The 26,433-nt window shown below is 40.0% G+C and overlaps 1 protein-coding gene across 1 annotated transcript in view; it reads left to right on the top strand.

Moving 5' to 3' along the window:
• Positions 1–26,433, top strand: part of OTOG (otogelin) — a 170,557-nt gene that overhangs the window by 32,833 nt on the left and 111,291 nt on the right. Inside the window, exons 14-21 of the mRNA XM_006024882.1 lie at positions 5,810–5,942; positions 6,851–7,028; positions 8,973–9,097; positions 11,631–11,843; positions 13,844–14,009; positions 15,840–15,914; positions 18,643–18,686; positions 19,158–19,311. Coding sequence (XP_006024944.1) covers positions 5,810–5,942; positions 6,851–7,028; positions 8,973–9,097; positions 11,631–11,843; positions 13,844–14,009; positions 15,840–15,914; positions 18,643–18,686; positions 19,158–19,311 — 1,088 coding nt within the window. The remainder of the gene's footprint in view (positions 1–5,809; positions 5,943–6,850; positions 7,029–8,972; positions 9,098–11,630; positions 11,844–13,843; positions 14,010–15,839; positions 15,915–18,642; positions 18,687–19,157; positions 19,312–26,433) is intronic.

Genomic DNA, 26,433 nt, shown 5'->3' with positions numbered 1-26,433 from the left:
TCCTGCTGAGCATCATTGAGTGTTTAAATCCATATTGAAACAGAAGTAGAGTAGACAGTGTTACTGGTCAAGCTTCTACTGTCTATGTTACAAGTTTCAGATCATTTTCTATAGTTCTGGATCTGGAACTTATTTCTCTCAGTTCATTTCAGCTGTTGTTGATACAGATAAGGCTATAGACCAGGGGTTGGCAACGGTTTTGGGCAGAATACCAAAAACACCTGCCACCTTGGCTTTTAAGATATTGGTGCGCTAGGGTCAGACAGTGAGGGAGCTCAAGGGGCCCAATCCTTATTGTATCAGCACAGCCCTGGCCCCCTTTCCCAAGGCCTGAGTGCCAAGCAAAATGCCTTCATGTGCCGTGCTCTGGCATGCGTGCCAAGGGTCGTCTACCCCTCTAATAGACCATTAGAAATTACTTGGACCTTGTTCTGTAGAGGTCTGTTTGTTTAGTATAACTTGCTTCCTTGTCACAATTGTTTTCAATAATCTTGTTTTTTAATCCAGAGTAAGATTTTTTTTTTTTTATGCTGTTACCTAAAAGAGGATCTTTTTCATTGTTTGTAGTCCTAGATAGAATATGTACTTATATTTTGTAGTTCTGTTGAGCTTACATGCTCTACATATTATTTACCTGGCCAAAGATATGTCTTGAGTGCAACCACTTCTGCGGTTTATGGTTTGTACCCAAATCTTTCCTTCATACTTATCAAATTTATGTCTGCACTGAATTTTGGTTTATTCATGATTTGCTAGAAATTAACACCTAAATTACTGTAGTCTATTTGCACACAGTTCCAAACTCTTTCTCTATGGTCAGCTGTAGGATATGTGTTGTGTGTTGGGGTTTTTTAAGGAGCATATAAAGTGGGAGCAGAGGAGTGAAGGAGAATCCATATCAAAGAGTGAAGGAGAACTTTGCTAAACAAGTTAATTAGCAAGGATTAACACCTACAAAACCACAGACTAAGGAGAGGAAATAATCAATACATACAATCAACTGCCCCAACACAGACATAGTCAGTTGTACAAGCACCCATGTCGCAAGTTTTACTTGTTAGCAGCTTGAGGTTCAGTTCCCCCCAAACCCCTGCACCGATCTTCTTGAAACTTGGCAAGCTTTGTGGCCTCAGCAGGGGCTAGAATGCCTGCAGTTTTCACCCCCCTGTAGTGTAACACATACATGTGACATGAGTTTTGCTTTCAAGAATTTGGGGTGCATACCCCCTGAACCCCTGCACCGATCTTCTTGCAACTTGGCAGGCTTCATGCTCTCAGCAGAGGCTACAATCCCTGCAAGTTTCATCCAAAGCAGATGAAAAACAACAAAGGTATAGATATTTCATTGATTCCCCATTATACCCTATGGCCAGATCTCCGAAGCGGCTCCGAAGCTTTTTTGAAGTGGTTCGGAAGCTCCAAACTGCTTCAGAAAGCCTAAAGAAGCCAGCACTTCAATCTGGACATGCTACTGTGGACGCCAAAGCGTCTGAAGCTTCTCCAGATCTGAAGCATGGTCCGAAGCCTCGCACAGCCCTAATAATACCTTGATACTACCAGTTCCTGTGTAGAAAGGGAATGGGCAAACTCTGTTCTGCACACACCAAAAATCCCATCCAGTATACCAGAATTAGGATAAGTGATCTGTATCAGCAATGAGTGTCCCAAAGTACTCCCATCCTGCAACAGGAAACATACTGTGGGAGTGGGTAGATGAACAATTATACCATTTTAAAGGGAGAGACTTACTGCTTGTGTGTGTCAGCTGATCTGTTGTAACTATTTTCTCTGTCTAATCCTGCCCCACAGAAACTAAAACTAAACCATAATTTAGCCCTGTTTCATTCAGGGAAGTTAAGTTGGGCAGCTTATCCATTTACTGTAGGGTACGAGTGGACAGGTGGAATAGTTACAGTCGATTTTATTAAACCATGGTTAATGTCCATTTCCTTTAAAACAGTAGAACAGTAGAATTTGTCTGTCCACATCCTGTGACTCTCATACATCAAAATGTCACAAAATGTATTATTTAGGCCCCCTCTACACATTATAGGTGTTATGCAGCTAACTGGTTAATAGTGTAATTACCCGGAGTGCAGCTACATGTGCAAAGTAGCTATCACACAAGAAAAAGCTCCGACCAACTATAAAGTTAGATGTCAAAAATGTGTGCTAGCTTTATAGTTGGTTGCTATCGAGCTTTAACTGGCAGATGGAGCAGGGTCTCCCCTTTGGCTGAGAGCCCTGTCAGTTGATGGGGCTCCCAGCTACAGGGGTGCACTATGCTCAGCTTCAAACCCCTGAGTACTATGGATCATGGCAGTGATCCTTGGGGCTGGAGGATCAATTGTGCGAATTGTGCGTTAGATCCCATCGCGCCTTTGCCTGTACATGTAGAAGGGGGCCTCATGTCCATTAAAATGTCATTAAAATATACTGTGAAAACAAGGGTAAGATAAAGAATTCATAGCAGGTCATTTGTTCCATCATCCTGCCAATCCAGAATTGACCCATAGAGTACATTTGTAGTTCTTTGTCTGTTCATAAAGTGCTAATTCATTCATTTAATTCTTCTGAGAAAAAGCCTGATGTCTATTTGACACTATTAGTCATTTTCTAGTCATTCTCCCAGTTGCTGTTTCTTTTTTTCTAATGGAAGGCCAAACACATTCATTCTTATACTTTCAAAAGAAGAGGCAGATATTTATTGACTAGTGTTAATCATTGGTGGATAGTTGCTAGGTTATTTAGCACAGGTGTGTCTGTAACTGTGATACATTAGATAAATTCAATGTTCGATAGATTCGAACCCAAGCGACTGTCCACCTGTTTGGTGAGGTGTCTAGTTGTAGTTCATTTTACTGTAATATAAAACACATCGGAATATTGAGTAGCTCAAAACTTGTTTCAGGTGCCAGCTGGTTTCAGTGTTTGCTTTAGGGTTTGTCTTACACTGTCTGGTTTCTGTTTCTTTGCATGCATTTCTTTCTTGCACTTTATAAATGTGGGTCAGGCAGATTTTTTGCATGTCTAACTTGGATCTTGGGAATATTCCCCATTGGAAAGGCTATTGGAAACTAGCCACAGATACAAATTGCATAAGCACAAATCTTCATGCATATAGAATACATACATTCTGAAGTCCAAAGCAAAGATAAAGATTCAGGAAAACTTTTCTGAGAGAAAACTCCTAAACAGCTTTTGAAAATCTGATAACTATGTGGCAAAATCAAACAAAAACTTTGAATGAAGTTCTTAAAAGAGTTAGCCTACTATAACATTATATCAAGTTTTCCTGGATTTCCTGAAATAGCAAGGAAAAAAAACCTGAATTGAGAGAATAATGTCTAGTTAAATAACTTCCTTGGCAAATGTTGTCTCGTCCTGTACACATCTTTTCATCAATAACTTATGATGTCAGATTTACTAGTATTTTGTGTAATATTTCAATGCAGTTGCAACTCAAGTATTTAGTAGGTGAATTTTGAGATGTGGTGAACTTTTACTATGCAGGCCACATGATATGTTCTTTCTCCCAAACTAGATTGACATAATTCTCATAAGCTTGTTCCTATTGTAGATTTTTAATGATCAGTCAGAATGGGAAGACAATTTAGAACTTTCAACTACTTTTGATAACATTGACAAGTGGGAGCAGAATCCTTTTCACTTCATGTGCTCAAATGACACTAAAAAACAGTTTGCGATCTTACTCTGCTTGCAGTGTGGACACATTCACACCATACACAGCATGCTCAGTAGGCTATGCTTTGGCCAGGTTGTGCACACGTCCTGAAGTTTTAGCCAGTCAAAAACGCATGACTAGCAGGTGTCAGACAGAGTTGTCCCGTGCGTTGGCTCAATAGCCTGGCAGATAGAGTCCTTATTCAGGAAGCAGGAGGCCATTTTTTTCAGTGACCATGAAGTGCAAGGTGCAGTGGTTCAGGTTGAAGAGGCCCTAGAGAAGGTGCTAGTGGCCTGGTGGGTAGAGATGTGTGTAGAGAGTGGGGTCTAGAAACTGGGTGTCTTGCTTCCTGGGTGAACACCCTAAATGTGATTGTCTTTCCACATTTTAACTCAGCTACAAATTCAGGACTTATAATCAAGTTTATGCATATAGAGTCATGTACCTACCCATCAAGAACACAGCTTATGGTGCATGCTCAGCAGCTGTAGGTATGTTGGCATATTCACACTGAACATAGAATAGGATCTCAAACTGTGCGTAAATGCTGGAAAAAGCACTCATGGCTTGGTAAATGCCATGTAGACACACAAAATGAAATAGGATTCTGCTCTGGGTGTTCCTACCTATATGCATAGAAGTGTGTGTCAGGTATCCAGGTTGTAGCTGTACTGGTTTAGAGGAAAAGGACTTGTAGTAGAGGTGATATCTTTTTTTAGACCAACAAGATTTTTGCAAAAAAAAATTCTTTAATTCCAAGCTTTTGGGCACAAACCCCCTTCATCAGGCATTGGAGAACAGATTGTAAAAGTTGTCCTGGGTAGAAATGAAAGTTCATATTTCATTGGATTTCACAGAGGAATCAATAGATGGAAAACTCCTCTGGGCAGTCCGTTCATAGCTGGTATGGAGCCTCTCACCTTCTGTGAGGATCTGTGATGATGCAAATTACCTTGAAGCAGAGGCAGGAGCAGGGTTTCAAGTGGTCACAGTTGCTTCCTGCTTTGGAAAATATGAAGATTTTACTTTAAAAATAGGCTAAAAGTCGATATCTTCCATGTGTCAGGTATCCAGGTTGTAGCCATATTGGTCTAGAGGAAAAGGCAACCAGGACTCGTAGTAGAGATGATATCTTTTATTAGACCAACAAGATTTTTGCAAAAAAAATAAATTGCAAAAAAAAAAAAAAAGTGTGTGTGTTGGTTGGGATTGCCTTATTATTTATTTATGTTGGGACTAGACAAAGTTTATACTGATGGAAAAATTGGGTAATCCCCACAGATTTTCTTATATGGAGTTTCAGCTAAATTGTTTTTGTTGCCATCTCAGTTGGCAACAACCAGTTACAACCTGATTGGATGTGATGGCATAATCTGAAGTATCAGGAGCATATAGATATTTTACATCACAGTAGACATAATTCATCAATGTCCTGTTGCCAGTTAATTTGTGGAATGGTGCTGAGATGAACCTTAGTTAAATAAGAGGGACTGCTTGTAAGATACAGCAAATGAAGAAGACTCAGTACAGAAGTGGGTTTCAGCACTCTTGTCTGGAAAGAATCAGCTGAAATATTATTTTAGATCATGTAAACTAAGGTGCCTACGTTTACATCTCTTTCTTTTCTCACTTTATTTCTTTTTAAAATACTTTGTATCGGACTACATTTTAAAAACAGAGATATGGCTAAAATCCATTTCTAATAAATAGAATGACAGACTCAAATGGTCTCTGCAAGTTGCAATGTGAAGAATAGAATATTATCGATGCGCACTGACATGAAAGAGATTTTTGGAAATGAATGAGCCTGGCTGAATGGCCATTGAAGTTAAAAATCCACTGATTGCAAAGAATTGTGTATCAGACTTTATAACAGGGTTTTGCTGCATTTCTTGTTTTCTGTCATCTACTTTTGAGCTATATTTGGTTAATATGATATTTACAAATACCTCAAAACAAACTTTATTTGGACCTTATCTTTGAAACTACACATTTTACTAAAAAGGCAAGATGCAATTGAAAGTTACTTACAGTTCTTCCTTTCTCACTCTATTTCTTATTGCATTCATTTAACATTTAAACCAATGAAATACTTATAGTTATTTCTCATACTCTTATTTGTAGAACCAAGATGGATCATGTATCCAAACTATCAATCTTATTATTAATCAGGACCCCAAGAGGCAAGTGACTCTGACTAATTCTGGAGATGTTTTGGTATACGATCAGTACAAAATTAGCCTGCCTTACACGGATGGTAAGGAAAATAAGTACATAAATAAATGTCTAAGAAGCACCAAAATTAATTTTTTAAATCATATATCTGAGCTATAACATTTGCCTTGATTTCTCTTATCCTTTTGCTTTCTCAGGATATGTCTCAGTATGTGCCTGCAGTGGCACTTTCTGCTTTGATCATAGGGACTCTTCATTATGGACTTAATACTTTATGTACACAAAGACCAAGTTTACTATGTCTCTGACAGGCCTATATTATTGATCTGTTAGGTTTCTTCCTAAGAACAAAGTCCTTTTTTATGGGGATCTTGATTCCAGCTTCTCTTCCCTTCCTGTTTGCACAGAATTCAGGTCAATGTAAACTGGAATTCTCCTTTCTCTATATGCATAATATCTTAGTTCTGCTATCCAACAACGGAAGTTTTTTATTTAGTTTGGGTGTCTAATTTTCTTGTTTTAATTCAATTACTTTTGTGTTGCGAAAAGCAAGTATATTGTATTTTAAACCACATCTATGTCCTGGAAAGTTCACTGTTGACTTTACTGAAGGCAGGTTAGGCTCCAGGGAAATAGCTAATACTGTCTATACTATCTTGGGCTATGATCTGCCCACAGTCAAAATTCTGAAACATTTATGTTTTTTAAAATTATTGGATTCCACCTAGCAGTTATTATGCTGATGCCTCAGGATTTACACACCATTTGAGAGATTACTTCTAGTTTTAGTTGCTTCTTAATATTATAAACTGCATCCTAACTTTTCATGATGAATCACAATGGGAGCTCAGAATGTGGAAAATTGCAATTAACAAAACAGTCATGTAAAATGTAACGAAACAGTGAAATGAGAGCTAGAAACAAACCAGTGGATTCTTAACCTTTTTCATTTTCCATTCAACATATATATTTTTACCTCCCCTCCACCAGATTCGTTTGAAATAAGAAAGCTTTCATCTGTATTTCTGCAAATAAAGACGCACATTGGATTACAGATACTGTATGACAGAGAAGGGCTGAGGCTCTATCTTCAAGCTGATGGCCAATGGAAGGATGATACTGTGGGCCTATGTGGAACTTTCAACGGGAACATGCAGGATGATTTTCTGTATGAATCGCTACGTTTTTAAAAATATGCTTAGAGTTGGTCAGAAATACATACTGAAGACGAATGGGTGGCTACTGCAAGTGTTTCATTTTTGTACCTTTTCTTTCTTCAGAGTAATGGAGCTAATAGTTTTGGTTTGCTAGAATGAGGAATCTCTAAGATACTCTTACCAACATTAGCTTTGAAAACCTGTATGTGATAATAATTGTATATCAATTCACTAGAATATACATAGCTCTGGGGTACCAATATATATGCAAATTTGTGTCTGAAATGTGTCTGCAAGCAGGAGCATCTCACATAGGCAAGTTTCTACTTTCCTACAAACCCTCCTTTTATCTCTCTCCAGCTCATGTTCACCACTACAAGTTCTAATCTCCTTTCTCCAACAGAGTCTCTATTGTGCTGAGTCTAAAGCCTAGCAAAAAACTTCAAAATGAAATTGGCTGTGGCTTTTGCTTCACTTCACTGTAACTACAATGTAAGGCAGTAAGAGCTGCATGAGAATCTTACTGGAATTTAGGGAGTCCAGTCAGCTTCTTTCAGAAGTTTGTGTGCTGTCTTGTGGACCTAGCACAGGAAAGTAGGTTCTTGAGAAAGAAGCATCCCAGTTAGGGCTGGGAGAAGATAAAGTGGAGGAGAACACAGGAAATTAGTAAAGAGGTGGTAGAGTTAATTTAGAACATGGAGGGACATTAGATCTGTTAGAAGTGAAGAAAACCAGAAGAATTAATTCTTAAATGAAGGGGGATGTTTTCTTATTAAAGGTAGGAGGGATCTCACTCTAAATGAGATTGCTCGGGTATCAGGAGGAGAGGAGATACATTAATGCGAACTTTTCTGCAGGCATATTTAGCTAAAGATGTAATAACAGGAACAAATGAATATTTCTTCTTTTCAGCAGGGTAAATTACCCAGCTGGAACTCGGCACTAACACAGAGCGAGGACTAGCCCAGGCATCTCTAGTGTGTTGCATTATACAATTTAAACATACCCTATGAAGCAAATCAGCCTGGTTTGCTTTATCAAGAAAGCTTTCTTAAAAACTGTTATAACTTGTCAATTATGGTATGCTGTGCAACAAATCATAGTTACTATTCATTTAGGTATGTGTGTGTTGTCCTTTCCCAATCTGCATTTAAAACCATATAATGCAGTTTCCCTCAATATGTATGGTGTTGTCTGCTATACCCCAGATATTGCAGTCTTTCCACAAACAGTGCTGCATGCTTCTTAATAACAAAAATAATATAGTCTTCTCATATGTAAAGCCTCTTTTTTCCCAGAATGCAGTTCCCTCCACATATACACATGCCCCTCATGTTATCTCTTAGCCTCTCCCCATATCTAAAATGAATGGAACCCAGTTACTGCTGGCTGAGATGTCTCAAATTGCAGGTACTGTTGCTGTTTTCCCTGGACCCAGGAATATTTAGCTGCTCCTGTTACTACGCCTCTGAGACCCTTGCTTCTCAACTCATTTCTTTTTTTTTCTGGGGACCAGAGAAGCTTGAGAGGAAATTACCCAGGACCAAACCAAAAACACTATGTAGGAGAAACATGGGGAGGGAGAGGAATGGAAAAGATGTCACTTTCACAAGAGGATGGGCCAGAGGAATCATCAGAAAGAGTATGCACTCTCAGGGCAGTTCTGGTCCATCCTTCTTTCCAGTGAAAATGGTTTTAGGTCCTATTTGCTCTTTCATCTGCTGTCAGAAACCTAATGGCTTTTGGGCCCTTCTGTCTTCTTTCCCAGGCATCTTTCTGCTGTTTGGAGGGAGGTGATGAGGTCAAAAGCCACAGGCTTCTAACCTCTATCCTGGGGAATGTTCTGCAGTGGTATAGGATGACTGAACCAGCTTCATTTGCAGGATGTGGTACTGTTATGAGATCATGCTTGAATTTACAATGTTTTCAGTAAATGACCTTTTGTTTTATAAAAGATCTCCAGCAGGAGTACCGGAAAGCACTCCACAGCTGTTTGGAAACTCCTGGAAAACTTCATCAGCTTGTGCCCTTGAGCATGACAATTCACAGATGGATCCTTGTGATATTCATCTACAGGCAGGTGGGCAGTAAGGATCAATTGCTGCTTATCCAACCACAAAATCTTTAATATTACTGTAGTTCAAGTTAAATTCTGTTCTCCTAGACCAGTGGTGCTCAACCTTTTTGCCTAGTGGACCCGGATGAGCAGTGCCCAGTCTGTCCAGGGGCTGGATTGAGCTGGTGGTCCCAATTTGGCACCCTGGGTAGATGCAGTAAGGCCCATTTGACTTCGTGGAGAGAGATGGGGTGCGCTCGGCCCCAACCTGGCCATGTGAGGGAAGGGGAGTTGGAGGGGGCCTTACTTGGCCCTGATCCAACTGCGCAAATTTGAAGGGGCCTAGCCTGGCTCTTCAGAAGGAAGGGGACATAGCTGAGCCCTAGCCCAGCCTGGCTGCATGTTGGGAGCGGACAGGGCCTAATCCCAACCCAGCTGTGTGGGGGAGAGGAGGCATTGCCCTGGCCTGACCTGACCTTACAGGAAAACAGTGATATGGTCTAGCCCCAGTATGGTTGAACAGAGGGAGGGGGTGTGGCCCTGCTATGATCCATCTCATGGAGTTTGGGAATTTGGCAGCAGGGTGGAGTTGCAGGATTAATTGCCACTGCTCCCCTACTGCCAAATTTCTTGACCTGTGGGGAGTATCACAGGCCAGACACCAAAGCTTCACAGGCCACATTTAACCCACAGCCCAGCAGTTGAGCACTCTTGTCCTAGATAATGGAACGAAATGAAATAAATTGTGTGAAAATAATGGATAGGTTAAATATAACATTTGTAAAACTAAGTTTTATGTTTTGACATTAAAAAAAAATCCCCACTAGATGAGAGTGATTTAAAATGTGACCCAAAACTAAGTACATGACATGTCCTCTTTTTATTCCTACAGTTTTTTTAATGCAAAAAGCATGCAAAAATAGATTGAAGACAATAAGCCAGCAGAAATTCAGTATGCCACTGGTTTACAGCAGGGGTGTCAAAGATACAGTCCATGGGCTGGATCCAGGCCCTGGAGCCCTATCATCTGGTCTGCTATACTGACCCTGGGTCTTAGACTCAATTGACATGCCACATGCAGTGCAGGCTGGATTTGGCACGCATTGCACATGGCATTCAGGGCTGGATCTTTGTCATGCACGTGGCGAGCAGGGCCAGATTCAGCATGTGCTTCACATGGGGGGTGGGATCAGTTCCAGTGTGCAAGTGGCACATAGGGCCAGTTCTGGTGTGCAGGTGGTATGCTCACACCAGACCAGCCTTGTATGCTGGATCCAGAGCACAGAGCTGGTCTGTGGGCCTGATCTGGCCCGTGGTTCAGCTGTGTGTCACTCATTCAGCTTGCTGGGCCTGCTGAGATGTCGCTTCTGGTTTAGAGTAAAACTTGTGAAAATGTAGGCAGATAAACTTTAGAAAATATAAATAATTAAGTATTTGCTTGTCCTTGCATTATAATGGATAATTACTGGGGTTCGATCATGATTGTAACTTGGGTTCAGCTGAATGAATTTGATGCCAATTAATCATGCCATGCAGACCAAATTTTGTTACTGCACTTTTATTGAAGCCAGGCTATAGAAATATATATGTACATTTTTTGTATATTCAATTGAACCCCTCTAGTGAGTCTTTTTAGTGCTCATCTTGGATTGTAAGCTCTTCCTGATGCGGTATAGATGAAGGTATTAAGATAGGTCTACCTGATTTTTGGAATATTCAATTTTTTACTGAACCATTTGGCAGTGCTTTTTTGTCTTCATTACTGATGGCACTACCTCCACATTGGTAGCTTGAAAGCACCCTGAAATTCTGAGTAATGAATGAATTCTGAGTGGCATATGGTTCCTTCAAGTTCTTGCTGTCTGGAACAAGGTACTGGGAATTACTTAAGTGGAACAACTCTTACTATTTTGACAAGCTCATGAAAGGGCTTAATGCATGGGTTATACCTCATAGCTGTTGCTTAGTTTATCTTAATGGGCCAGTTTAATGACATAAGGTACTACCTAGGTACCAAGCACAACTGTAGACATTTCAAAATATTAACAGTTCTGTTTTTAAGTCATTCTGGGCACATCTACGCAAAACACCTTGAGGCACAGTGGGCTGTTCTATTGTGCATTAACGTGTCACAGCAAAAACAATGCTAATGCACAGTAGAATTGGTCTACTGTTCATTGTTACAAAAAAAGTTTGCCTTTTCTACTGTGCATTAGCACAGCTACTGCACATTTATCTAGTACCTCATATTAGAGGTACTAATCTTAATGTGCTGTAGCAAAGGTGCCTTAATGAACGTGTAGATGCACCCTCCTAGTACAGGTTCAAAGCCACTAACAGCTATGTCATACAGCAACATAGTTCCTATTGATCACAATGGAGGTTGCACGTATAAATCTTTTGTAAAATACAGCATGCTCATAGATCTCTTGCTATTATCATTCCAATGCACAGTAATACTTCCTCATCTAAGGAAAACATCTTAAATCTTAATATTCCTCCAAGTTTCAAGAGTCTTTGTAACTAATGTATGTTTATTTTTATGTTACTTTAACAGCCTCTTATGCAGCAGAAGCTTGTAGCATCCTTACAAAAGAACCGTTTGCTCCATGCTACTCCTATCTGAGTCCTGTTTCCTATTTTGAACAGTGTAGAAAGGACACCTGTAAATGTGGACAGATTTGTTTATGCTCTGCTTTGGCCCATTATGCTCATCAGTGCCGAAGATATGGAGTGATAATAGATTTTAGAGCTCATGTCCCAGAGTGTGGTAAGTTGTCTTTCATTTCAGACCTAATTTATTAAGGTTCATCTTTCGCTTTAGGAATGGCAGAAAACAAATTTAAGTTAAGCTGCTCATCCAATATATAGAATGCTAGGATGCATTTCCCTTTCTTGTTAAATCAGAATCCAAGCCATTATTTTTCAGAGGGTTATTTCTTGTAGCTTTTTCCCTTTTCTCCCACTAAGACATCATAATATACAGTTTTTCAAGTCTGAAAATTAAAACTGAGGTTCTTGAAAAAGGTGAGGGGACTTATTTTTATGTCTTAATATCTTAGACTGCTTTGACTTTATTCCAACTGTGTTTGTTCAGTTTACAGGCCAGATGCATAGAAGCCTGTTTTCTGTATTAAGACCATTGCTTTGTGGATTATATAGGGTTCATTTTTAAGGGATTCGCACAACAGGCTCTTTGCTTAGGTTGAAATTGAACATATCCCTACGGTCTGTTAGCTGCCCTTCTTGCTGACCTTATCCTGACTGTGAAGTACACAAAATGAGGATGTCTTCTGAAGTATTGCTAGGATTTATATATAAAAGGGGGGAGGGGGGGCATGTACACATGCACTTTACTGCAGAGTTGATTTATAAGCTTTGATATAAAGTGTCAACATCTATACATGCAATGCCAGATGGGGCTGCACCACCTTGCCTGAATGTGCTACAGTCCTTGGCACATGTGTAACTGCTGCGCCCAGGAGCGGTAAACTCCAGCATGAACTGTGCCAGAGTTTATTCAACCATGCTAATTGCCCAGAATGTATAAATATGGTGAGGTGGGATATCTTTTTCATATAGCCAAAGATACTTGATACTATATTATTTCCTTTGTTAATGCTTCACAGTACAAGTAGATCTAAGGGATCATCACTACTAATTTTAAGCTTGAGCTTTTAGTGGTACTGGGAGATGTTGATAGGGGCCTTATACAGTATTTATAACTGTATGAAACATGTATCAACCCAGTCTGACCTCCTTGCATTTAGCTTGAGCTGGAGGTTCAGTATACTCCACTATCAGAGGTGGAGGATGTTTTCACAGAATTCATGAATTCCTCTTTTCCCATGCAGTCTCCTTTTCTGCTCAACAGCTAGCTTATTTTAAATGTCTGCATCTTTGAATCTTAGAATCATAGAAAATTAGTGTTGGAAGGGACCTCAGGAGGTCATCTCATTGAACCCCCTGCTCAAAGTAGGACCATTCCCAACTAGATCATCCCAGCCAAAGCTTTGTCTAGCCAGATCTTAAAAACCTCCAAGAATAGAGCTTCTACCACCTCTCTGGGTACCCTGTTCCAGAATTCTTTCTAATATCTAACCTAACCTAATATCTAACCTAATATCTAACCTAAACTCCCCTTGCAGAAATATTAGCTGTAAGAATTTTGTATATTTTTAAAACAAATGTATGAATTAATGTGTTAATATAGTTTTATTGTAAAATATCAGCTAATCCCATTTTAGGGATTTAAAATATATTAATGTCTCCAACACCTCTTCAAAATCTGAGGTCCTTTTTCATTAATCTGTACAAGATTTGGTTGAGGAGCTGCACTAGACTGCACACTCTCAGTATGTGTCCTTGAGGGAGGGATATAAAAAAATTTGGATTGTGTCACTTAACAGCTGCAAAGCACAACATTTTATTCTATTGCTTTATTGTGTTTTCTTTAAGACACTGGACCCTCTTCAAAGCTGTCACTTTGGAGCCAAGCATTTTGTGAGTTATAGACAAAAGGCCAATTCTCTTTAGTTACACTCGTATAAATCTGGATTAACTGCATTGAATTCACTGGAGTTGCTCTGGATTTACACTTGAGTAATTTATATAGTGTGGTATCATAGTGCCAATTTTAATGGGGTTTAATGTTATTTGGATTCAAAGAATGATGTTTCATCAGAAATTTGTTACCTTAGAAAGATTTTAGAAAGTGGAGTTTGTGAGTCTCTTGCAATGTAATTTGAGAATTCTGTTTCATTTGGGTAGCTCTTTCATGTGAAGACACAAAGGAGTACAGTACTTGCATGTCTACCTGCGGACAAACTTGCCAAGCTTTGTCTATGCCAGAGACATGCAGTGGTGATTGTGTTGAAAGTTGTGCTTGCCCCCCTGGAATGTATTTGAACACCAAGACTGAAAAATGTATACAGAGGTAACTATACTTTGTAGAGCTGACATTATATCTAAGTATCATTTTATCTAGGTATATTTGTATGTTTTGGTATATGGGCTGTCGAACAATATGTACTTGTAAATCTGGCAGGCTTTTAGTATCATACAGAATTGTGTTAACTGGGAAAATTTGTGTTCTTTTCATTCTTAATCTTAGCCTAAACAAAAGGTATGAAGATATAACAGGTCCATTCTTAGACATGGTAGAATGAAGAAAAATGATGCAATTTCAAATGCATGTTTTATTATTGTTTTCATAGAATTGCATGATCATTTTTATCAATTAATTTCATGTGCCATCCTGAGAGGCCTTAATATTTCACTTGTTCTGCAGGGAGAGAATGCAGTATTTGCAGAGAATTTATTTTTCAATAAAATTCACCCTTCAGAGCATTCAGTCCTCTGAAAAGTAGTCCTTTTATGGTTCTAGATCTATAGAATGAATATCATCAAATATAAATATCTACATGCCAGCTGTTCTAGCATATCAGAGGGGCAAAAGAAGTCTCTTGGTTGTGTTAGGGGCTTTGCTCTTGCTACTGATTGTTGTATGTATGATATTTCTCTTTTGTTCTGGGGTACAGCCTTAAAGTATTGAGATGTTTTGCTACAGCTTTAGAGACATGAGTTCAAGCCCTGATGAAGTCTGCCTTTATCTACTAAGCTGTCATTCTGGCTGCTACATCAAAAATGGAGGAGTGACGTTAACCACATTGACCAGACATTGGCTACAGAAATTGTTGACTTACAGAAATCATTGGTCTATGACCATGCTAGATGTATGGGCCACTCTGCTTGAGTGTACCTTTGTCTTTCTTTTTATTATTTCTCCTTAAAATGATTTCTGATGACACTTTTGTAGAGACAGAGGGAAAGGTATATATCTGCAATAACTCTTCTGACATCAGATCAGATACTCTGGATTTACACTGATGCAATGAGAGTAATCTTGCCACATGCACTCTTCAGCATAAACAATCAATGGTAAAACTCTGTTTATTCCAGTGAAACCAGAATTTCACTCTGGGAGTAGAATAAAATAATTTCATGTGTCGTCCAAGGGACAACATTGTCCCTTCCCTATGGAGTCACAAAAAAGATATAGAACACCTCTGATGGAAAGGGGTTAAGAAAAACTAACAGAAGTCAAAGCGCAGCCATAATTTTTCATGGATCTCTGGCTGGATGCATGGAGTCTTACCTGCCATGTACTAGTTTTCTCATTACTGAAAAATCACAATTCAGAAGCCTCCTAAACATCTCTCTCGCAGGCTGTCTTCTGATGGAAACACAAAGGGGATAATTAATTTCACTTAATACAGTATTAACTAATTGCTAATTTTCCATGTGCCTATGGTACAGAGGATATGCGGTGCAGAGTAGTCCTTCCCACTGCTCCAGCTATGCTTTCTTTTCAGCTGGTTGTATAGATTACTTATGGAATGGAAAATATTGTCTTTTAATGGAAGGTTCTGTCATACTTTTTATGACAAGCTCAGCGTGGTTTTACTTTTTAAATTGTAGTACTTTAAACATATGATATATTTTTAAAATAGACTATTTAAGAATAACATATTAAATTGATGATGTTGGATTATTTTCAATCCACTGATACGACGTGAAGTTGCTACTCTAGATTTCTTTCAGATTACAATATGAATATAACAATATCCCGTTAGGTATCCAGTCTAATATTGTATGTAGAATATGAAGCTCAGTGTTTTGAATAGCAGCCATTAAAGATTAATGTGAAGTTTGGTTTCATACATAATACCATACAATCACATTTATCTGTCCTCCTCCCTTATAGGAATGAATGTCCTTGTTATTTTCAAGGAATTGACTATCCACCTGGAGAAAATATTATCACATCTTTAGGCAAATGGTAAGACACACATCTGGTTAGCTTGTTTTCTGATCAAATGTAATTTTTCTGTGCTCTCTCAAGTCATTCACATTATCCTGTTTTATCTTTGTTGGACTAGCATAGTCTAATTTTACAAAGTCCTTTTTTTTTTTTGTATCTTTGTGGCACCTCTGTGAAATCTTAGTTTCTAGAAATTCTGCCTGTTCTGATTACCCTCTACAACCTTGAGTAGAAAGTATTGCAAACTAACAGTGTAACAGCCCGTAGATGTTTTCTCTGGTTTCCCAGAGGCCTGTTCCTGATGACCTGTTTGCCCCTCCCCTGACCCCAGGGCAGGACTGTATCATTCCACCCTCTTCTCCCCCTCACATACATCATTGGGTGTGGGTCTGTGCCTGCCCAGCTGTGCCTGCCAGGCTCCTATGGCCCAGCTGCATCTGCTGTGGTAAAGGCTCCTAGGTGAGGGGTATACCAGTGCCCCCCTTAAGTCAGTCCTTGCGGCTGGGGCCCTGCTTGTCCTGCCCTAGTTACCCTATTGTTCAGTTCTGCTCTCCTGGACTCCCATTGGATTTATCCATGCCTAGATGAGGTAGAAAGGAGCATATAGTGGGATATTGTATGCTGAAGATAGTTAATCATAAATTCTAACTAATAAGCACTGAATATCTTTCACCTGCCCCAAGTCATATATCTTTCCCTCATATTCAGCACTGTTCACTCTTACCTTTTGTTTTTCCTTTTATATCTTCGCACTCACAACATTAAAGAAGAAGACTTATTAAACTTTTCATGATTTAAGTTTCTGTTCATGCTTCAAGCAGTATTTTACTCTACACTCTTTTTGCTAACTGCTGCCTCCATTTTATTTATTTTGACCTTTAAAAGCTCACTTACATTGTGATCCTGTCCCATGTTCACAATAACATCTTCTTCTATTATTCTCTATATGTTCCTGTCCAAATTAGCCAGAATGTGCATTATAATGTATTTGGATAGCTCTGTAAATATATATTGCTTCAGTTATAATAATACTATCATCAGCAGCACAGACAGAGGTATTTGACATTGTATTTGCTCTGGCTGGCTAGCAGAAGGTGTATTGGGCAGATCAGAGTTGTAGCAGAGGAGTGAGTGAATAGTACTGAAGTTCATTGGCTCATATTCTCTATTAGTAAAGCACAGTGCCTGAACTGATGCCAATACTATTATTCTTTTCTCTGAAATTGAGTTGATATCAAATTCACTACCATTCTATAAAGTACTAGATTGTTTTGGCTGGAATTAGACACAGGCAGTGACGCAGTACAGGAGGACTTCTTTGCATGCTATTTGTTGCAATGACGTTTTGGTTTAAAATAGCTAATTTGTTTTCTTTGCACCAGTCATGCCTTGCTTCAGCTATACCATATGAACGTGATAGCATAGGAGAAAACTTTCAGCTACCATTCTATATTGCTGTAGTTAGACATTTACACATCCTCAGTTTTGGTAGATGCTAATGTGTGTGATTTTTTTTTTCTTAGTAATTCTATAATTGGTTGTGTTTCTTTAGTTCTTCTGATGCTAAAATTTAAGCACAGGTGCAGTCTGTATATTTTTCCACTTCCCTCAGCAGAGGTTGTGCTGCAGAAGCTTCTATTGAGTTGCTGGCTGCCCACTCAGCTCAGCTTGAGAAGAGAAGAGGGGTTTGGGCAGTTTGGTTCAGACAGCAGCACCTGTAGCTAGGGGGTTAACAGAGCAGCTAAAACATTTTGCTACAGCTGCCTGGGTTTTCCCTGGGAAAAATACTGTACTTACCAGTATTTTCAAGGAAAGATTTTTTTTCTTAATTCTGTTTTTCAAAAACTACATTTCTTATTGGGGTTACAGGGAAGATTAAGGGGGATGGGAACATGTTGCAAAGTTCAGTATCAGTATAATTATGATACCAGTATCAAACTTTGCTTGAGATTCAGAAAAAGTGAGAGCTTCAGAACCTGTGACACTAAAAGAATGCTTGTGGTTATTAGTTTCCTCTCTAATTTTTCTTTGTGTTTGTGGTTCTTCACTGAGCTCTGGTTTAGTTACACTTAGTGGCAAGCCTGAGGAGGTGAAATGTAGTCATATTTTTTGCTCAGCTTGTATCTTTACCATGTGGCATTGGCAGACCTCTTGAGCTCCCTTTAGCATCATCTGTGTTTTCTTAGGGTGACCTAGCCTGCTCCTTGGTCACCTAAATTGTGATTTAATAGAGTGGAATACCAACTAAAACATTTTTTCAAAAGTTACAGGTTACTTCATTCACTAAGAGGAAACTTAGAATTGAAATTTGTGGTAAATACTTTGTTACAGCTCTGTGTGCGCGTATTTTTTTAAAATTATTGTAAGATACTAGAAATTTTGTTTTGCATACAGAGCCTACTCTAGGGCCCCTTATAGCCAGCGGTAAAACTCCTAGTGATATCAGGAGGAGAAATATTGGATCTAGCCATGTATTAACATATTTTGTATATTTTGTGTTGGTTCAAGAGCCCTAATCTTTAATTTAGCATTTGCACAAGGACCAATTCTACTCTTCATATATAAGGAGCAAGGTAAGCTGCAACTGTATTGATACTCTGCACTGAGAAAAACAGCAATTGTTTTTCCCTTATTGGTTGTGTTCAATTTGCATGGTTTTCTGCATTAATATGTTTAAACAGTCATCCAATAGTAGCATTTCAGACTCCCCTGACTTTAAATACAGCTTCACATATTTTTCTTGCAGCCATTGCAGAGATGGAATTATGAGTTGTGAGGATAACAACATTGGTAAGTAAAGAGTCAAATGAAAAATAACCTCACATGTTAATTTATAGAAAGGAAATCATGTAGAGAGACCCTCTTCTCTTTATGCAGTCTCATTGCTAATGGTAAAACTTTGTGTGGGGACAGGAATCCCTATAAGACTGCAGTCTTACTGATAGTTTAACCTGTGGTTTAATTAAAAGTAGGATGAGAGTAAAGCAGTATCAACTCTCATAACAATACTGGCTACCTGTAAGCAATTATATTATCAACGTTTTATAACTGCAGTATGTTTTCAGAATGATAATGTTACCCAAGTTTATTGTGAAACATAACCAGTGGATCTCCCAAGAAACAAACTAAAGACAATTCTGTCTCTCAAAACAACCTTTTAAAATGTAACATATACAATATTCTGTCACATAAAATTTTAGTTTCTTGTAACAAATATAAAATTTCAGGAATGATGAATAATTGTTTTATTTTGTTTTCCAGTGCATAATTGCCCAGCTGGTCAGATTTATGTTAACTGTAGTGATCCACAGGTTAATATTGAACTTAGCAGGGAGAGAACCTGTGAGAATCAGCTACTAAACCTCACCATCTCAGCACATCTTCCTTGCGTTTCAGGATGTGCCTGCCCACAAGGGTAAGTCTAAAGCATCTCTACCTTTTAATGTACAAGTATAGATGGTCAGGAGTGACTGACTAGCTAGTTGGTTTATGTGGTATATATTACTACTGTAGTGGTGAAAAGCATACTCTTTTCTACTAAAAGAAGCTGAGATGTGAAGGGGGAAGAAATTCTCTCCCTCTGTGTTCACCACACAAAGGCACAATCCTCTAGAGGCCAGTGAAGCAAGGGAGGAAACTGTAAAGATCAGATAGTGTCAAAGGTCTAAGATCATATAAGGACAAAAGCTTTCAGAGTTTTACAGGGTCTGTACTGATAGTGCACATAAAAATGCATTGGATTTTTTGGAGCTAAACATTGTGTGCTGGTGTGAAAGAGAAACATGTTATAAATTCAAAAGATGAGTTTTCCAAGTGTAAAAATGGGACCTAAGTGCTCAAACCCTTTTGGTTTTCCATGAGTTAGGTAATTCAGTCCTTTAGGCTTGATTCTTTGGAGGAAGATATTCACTAACTACCATGTATAGTTAATGGTAGCTAGTGGTAGTCAATGTTAGTTAAAAATTCTCCCAAAGTGTACCATATGACTAGGTCCTCAGTGTAAGTGAATGAATAGAACTTCACTGAAGTCATTGGAGACACACTAGTTTACATCTAGCTGTCTTATTCTATTGTGTTCATCTGCTTTTACTTTTTACCTTAAAAAGTATAAAACATTAATTGTGAAACTTCTTAGTTTGTATGAAGACCATCATTCATTCCAGTTGCAAGTCTGGTAACATGGGTTGCATTTCTATGTGCAATTTAATGCAAAGCAATAAATTCCAGAGTGGTTTGAGCTGGAGTAAACTACTCCCTGGCACATCATCTACCCAGGTGCTCAAGACAGCAACAATTTGAGCTGGGGTGGAGACGGTCTAGGCTGGCAGGGTACATGGGGGTCAACCCCAGCTGGTGGTGGAGGATGGCAGAGGGGCTGGTTGGGGCATGAGGGTGCCAAAAGTGCAGAGCCTTGTGGCTAGGTGGTAGGCAGGACTCTTCGCCATGGCTGGTTGGGCTGACTGAGTGCACTTGATATCTGTGGTCAGCATCTACATGTATGTTTAATTGCAGTAAATTACTCCTGCATAAGATAGTACTGTCTCTGGTGTAAATTAGTTTACTGTGGCCTAATACACATATAGACGGTGACACTTTACTCTGCAGCTAATTAGTTTACTCTGCAGAAAAACACGTGTAGATGCAGCCATAGTGACTACAGGCAGAATCCTATTTCTCTTTCCATGCCCAAATGGCAGTTACCCAGCTGCATAACTCCTATTTGTGGAACATGCATACAGTGTGCAATCCTACCCAATGTGTAGTGCAGCTGTATAAGCTTCTGCCTGGCTACTGAGTGTGTACAGTATGCTGCACTCAAGCTGTGCAGGTGTATGACTCTGTGTGTATAGGCTGGGTGAGCATAAGTCACAAAACTGTATCTGACAAAAACCCATGGCCATAGGGTATTAGATGCAGCAGGAGGAAAAGGGGAGGTCCTTCCATGTTTTTGCTTAATAGCCTAATGCAGGGGCTGGTAACCGTTTGCAAATAAGGGCTGCACTTTGCAGCCTAGCCCTCTCTGTGGGCCACACAGAGCAGCCACCTGCCTGCACTTAGCTTTGTCCTTGGTCTCCATCCTCTCTGCAGTGAGGGTAAGCACAGAAGCAGTGTGGCAGCAAACTCCACAGTGGAGTGGGCTCTGCAGAAGAATTGGGAGACACAGTACAGCTGCATGCCACTGATCCCTTGGCCAGATCGAACCTCTCCATGGGCCTGATCTGGTCTGCTGGCTGTTGACTGCCAACCCTTGGTCTAGTGGCTAGGACATTTGCTGAGGTAGTGGAAGACTGAGGCCTCCCTCACTCAAGAGTTTGAACCTATATCCCTCTGACTTTCCAGCATGGTACAGTTAGGTACTGCCAGACTACCACTTAGGCAATATCCAGTCCTTTCTCTAGCTCATCTCTTGAATCATTTTTATATTTATTGGGCTAAGTAGATGAAGAGCAATAGGTTTCCTACCCTATTTGAAACAAGGGTCTGGGCTACAGTTCAGGATCCCCTTCCTTCCAGAGCAGTATCAGTCTTATTGAGCCACATACCTTCTAACTTGCTCTCTTCCTTGTGGCTCCATACCTCTCCCTCTCTTGGCGTCTCAGCAGACCAGCTATGATGGGAAGTAGGCTTAAACCCCCCCTGGATGAATGGGGCTCACAGCATTGAATTAGACAGTCACAGGTAGTGCCACATAAAATGAAAATACTCACAAAATGAAGAAAGTTTAACAGGTAACACTTAACCTTTTTTCTTTGAGGGAATCATTGGTATTTGGAATGTTTTTACCTTACAGAGGCAGACAAGTATATTTGGGTAAATGTGGTATCTTTTATTAGACCAACTAAATAGTTGGAAAAATAGTTCTTTACATGTGTTCAGGCACAAACATCCTTCTTTAGGTGTATGGAGAGTCTGCTGGTGTTTACGTACTCTCCTGGGTGAAATAGAATCTGAAGCCAATCCAAAGGCAAGTCTGTGAAAATGCAAATACTTGGAAGGGAAGATTGGGGGTGGGGTGGCGGGGGCACAAAACTGGGGAACGTTGACCAGAGCTAAAATGTAGCTGGCAAAATATAGAAAGGTTACCTGGGATTATTGGACGGCAGGCAGGTTATAATGAGACATAAATCCACTGTCTACATTTAGTCCATTATTTTTTGTATCCAGTAGATTTGTGAAGTGAAGTGAAGTTTATAGGCTCATCTACAAAAGGTGTTTTGTACATTACCTTTGAGGATTAGAACTGAGAGATTGGAGAGAGAGTGGTTGTCTTGTGACAAATGTGCCCCCACAGGTAACTGGGTATTTTTGTCTTTGATTAGATTTTGGGTGTGCGTTCATTATGGGGCACAGTTGTTGTTTGGGTTCTACTATATAGTTTCCATTGGGGCATTTAGTGCAGAATTACTATATAAAAGTTTTTGCCTTGTAAAAGTACAATGTATAAATGAATTCATATACCTCAAAACAACTAATTGCTAAATTGGAGATCAAGAATAACTCTTTTGTGGTATATTTTGCGGTTACCATTCATAGGGTTTCTTTAGAATGCCAAATCCAGTCCTGAACTTGGAATATTCTCTAGTGCAGGAGACCAAAGGGGAAGAGTATGGTACACCTTAGTAGTAATGCAGCTAGTCATATTTTGACCTTGTAAAGTGATCAAATGGATGTTAATGGCACAAAGACCATAGGTATCAGAAGTAGGTACAGCTTGGAAAGGATTTGTACATAATAAAAATCCCTAAGCAAGGGGACTATGGAATAGAAAAACAAAGCATACCTACGACACCCTGGAAGAATGTCTAATTTATTTTTTCTTAATTTATAAATACAGTAACCTGCCCTACATAAATGTTATAATAGTATAAATAGTATAATAGCATAGTATGATATGATAGTATTCTTTCACAATCCAGGAATTAAGTAAATGCAAGAATATAAGCATTTCACTATGAAAAAAATAAATATGTGAGGGTCTGTCTGTCTTTTTCTTTCCTTTAGAGTAACTGTATTGATAGCCAAGTTAATTCCAAACAATTGGTAGGATTTTTCCCAAAGTTCTGTATATTTTGTTTAAAGTTGTTATTTTAGTTCTTAAATATGAGAAATTTGCTATAGATAAGGAAAGGAGACTGCACAAGGTTGAAGTAATAAGGGATTTCTATTAAATACCTTCCATTGAGATAATAATCTGCTAATTGGTTCAGTAATCTCACATCACTCATCTCATTTTATATTAATACCATATTTGTTACATTGCAGACACACACAGAAATTTATATTGCACCAGATTTACTTTAAAAAAAACCTTTGCTTTTGTTTATTTTCTTACATAAATTCATGCTTCTGCTACCTACTGGTATTCTCTGTGGCATTTCTTTGCAGCATTTTATGATTTATGCATGAGTTGTCATTGATTTATAAGAGCAATAAAATATGTAAACCCAAAGGTGAAAAATAATGGTGCATCTCAAATGGCATGGTTTAGCATGTCAACTATAATGCCATGTTGCATCACTCCCACATAGTCTCCATTTTTCAATGTATTCTGCATTTTTGTATATTAACTCAAGCTATTTGAATGCCAATCATGTCTGATGTTTCTCTTTTATGTTTCTCTGAAAGGACCAAATACTCCACATGCATATGAGCATTCATAGTTGGGTATCACTTTAGAAAAGATGTTTTTAAGATTTTTTTTTTTTATAAGTCTTCATATATCAAAAGAAGGACCAAATATGAGATATTTTCCTATTCTTCTTCTATTGTTTTCTTGAGACCTCTGAATCTTACTGTAACTATGACAGCATATTAAAGTCATAGACTCTAGTAGATGTGAAATCTCTAATTCTATTACTGTAATGTAGCTAGAGCTGATTGAACACTTTAGTTACTGAAAATTCAAACCTAATGCTTATGTTATGACTTGGTACATCTAGGTGTATAATGTGGTAGACATTATATACCTAGATTTCCAGAAGGCTTTTGATCTAGTATCTCACAATATCCTTGTGGGAAAAATGGAAGATTGTGGGCCCAACTGCTCAACAGTTTAGTGGGTGGGAAACTGGCTACATGGTAAGACTCGGGGAGTTTTCATGAACGGATCTGGGTTGTCCTGGCGCAGAGTGGCCAGTGGTGTCCCTCAGGGGTCCATGCTTTGACCAGTGCTTTTCCCCATCTTTTATAAATGATTTGGATGGGGGAGTGAAAAGTTTGCTGGCCAAGTTTGTGGACAACACCAAGTTATGGGGCAGTGTGGTCATGCCAGATGATAGGTTGCAGATACAGGTGGACCTGGACAGGCTTGAGAATTGGACAGACTGGAACCAGATGAAGTTTAACACTTCCAAGCGTAAGGTGCTCCATCTGAGGGCAAACAACCACCAGCGTACATATAGGCTCGGTGGTGACAGCTTGACTTGCACCACAGCTGAAAGGGACCTTGAGGTAATGATTGATCATTGTATGAATGCTGTCAGTGTGAGGCAGTGGTCAGCAGGACAAACAACACACTGGCATACATCAACTGATGCATCTCGTGTAAAACTAAGGAAGTCGTACTCCTGCTGTACTCAACACTAGTGAGAGCACAGTTGGAGTACTGCATCCAGTTCTGGGCACTGCACTTTAATAAGGACATGGAAAAACTTGAGAGGGTCTAGAAAAGAGCCACCTGTATAATCAGGGACTTGCAAGGCAAGCCATACAAGGATAGGCTGAGGGACCTGGGCCTCTTTAGCCTAAAGAAGAGAAGGTTGAGAGGGGACTTGATAGCGGCTTACTGCTATATCAGAAGAGTGCATCAGGAGCTTGGTGAACAACTGTTCACTAAGGCACCCCCAGGGAAGACCAGGACCAATGGATATAAACTCCTGGAAGGCCGCTTCAGGCTTAATACCAGGAAAAGCTTGTTCACAGTTAGTGTCCAGACTGTAGAATAAATGCCCTCCAGAGGTGGTGCAGTCACCTACCATGGAGGTTTTCACAAGGAGACTAGACAGTCACCTCTCTGGGGTCATCTAACCCCAGTTGTCTTCCTGCCTGGGGGGGGACAGAGGGCTGGACCCAATGATCTGCAAGGTCCCTTCGAGCCCCTAACAATCTATGGATCTATGACTTCACAAACCAGATTAAGCTTCATATTTTCTCTTGCATGCATGGCTGCATGCACACAGAAAAATGGATTGTTCACTGCAGATTCTTATGCAAAAAAGGTGCAAGAAATACCATCACTTCCAGGAAATGTCCTGTCTTTATGACAACCTTCAAGTATTCAAGGATTTTCACACAGCAGGGCTGTCCAACTGGTGGCCCATGGGCTACAAGCAGCCTGAAAGTGAGTAAGTTGCAGTCCTTGGGCTCTCATGCAGTCATTGTTCCAGCTGCTTTGGGTTTTCCCTCCCTCCCTCTGATTTTGATTTCTTGGCCCAACACCAGGGGGCAGTATAGTGTGGCACACCATGAGGAGCTGAAGTCAAGCCCAGGACCACACTGTGCAGTGGAAGCTCATGAAGTTGCAGCTTGGGGTTGGGATGCCCACGTGAATATTATGTGCAGTGGGGAGAGGGGAGGAGAGGGGTGCATTGACACAGTACAGCAAGGGGGTGGGGATGGGCTTACTGGCATAGTGCAGCACTGTCCCAGATGGAATGCCAGTGCAGTGCAGGCCAGGGGGCCATGGATTATCCTGCTGCACCAGTGGCCCCTGGCTACCTAGAAGTTGAACAGCCCTGTAATACAGTATGAATTTGCTTGAGCATTAAGATTACCTGTCCAGAGAAACAGTTCTCCCTGTCCACATTGAAAATTAAGATCTAACTGACACTGTACTCCTTTAAGTCAATTTAACATAAATAACATAGCATTGGAAGTTTGGTGAGATTTTTTTAAAACCAACAGTTTCAGCAACCTTTTATTCAAATCATAGTATTTTCTTTGTGAAGTTTACTTAATTTTGGTTAACTTAACTTTCTCATTTATTGTTATTATTAGGGGTGCACTAATAAAGATTTTTTTTTGGTCAATACCAATGGCTGATTATTAACCAGCCATATGGGCTTATACCGATCCAATTTCTGATATGCAGCCCGGCATCTTGGAGAGCAGCGTCTGGCCGGTAAGTCTGTGGAGGGGAAGGGGTGTGAGGGGGAAGTTTGAGGCCTCCACAGTAAAGGAGGAGTGGGGCTGGGGCAGGGGTAGAGGCAAATGATGCCCAGGCAGGGCAGGGCAGGGCATGGGACAGAACCACAGGCAGCTTGTTTGCAGGGTGTGGGGGGGAGGGCAGTTCCCGCTGCTGCACACACCCCAAGGGGAGGCAAAGGGGGCATGTTCCCCCTAGATTTGTGCACAGGATGAGGGCAGGCTGCCTGCTGCATGCTTGGTTTGGGGGCTGTGCTGGCCTCTTCTTGGCGGAGGGCTGGGCCAGGACTGCACTTAGGGCAGGTGGGGTGGGGCGAGCGATGATAGCACTGGGAAGGGGGCTATGGGGTGGGCTGTGACCACCCCAGAATTTGTCGTAGCCACCCTGTAGCCC

The sequence above is a fragment of the Alligator sinensis genome, unplaced genomic scaffold (assembly GCF_000455745.1).
Source record: "Alligator sinensis unplaced genomic scaffold, ASM45574v1 scaffold447_1, whole genome shotgun sequence".
In the NCBI taxonomy this organism is placed as follows: Eukaryota; Metazoa; Chordata; order Crocodylia; family Alligatoridae; genus Alligator; species Alligator sinensis.
Note: the sequence above shows the minus strand (reverse complement) of the source record. Positions and strands in the feature narration are given on the sequence as shown.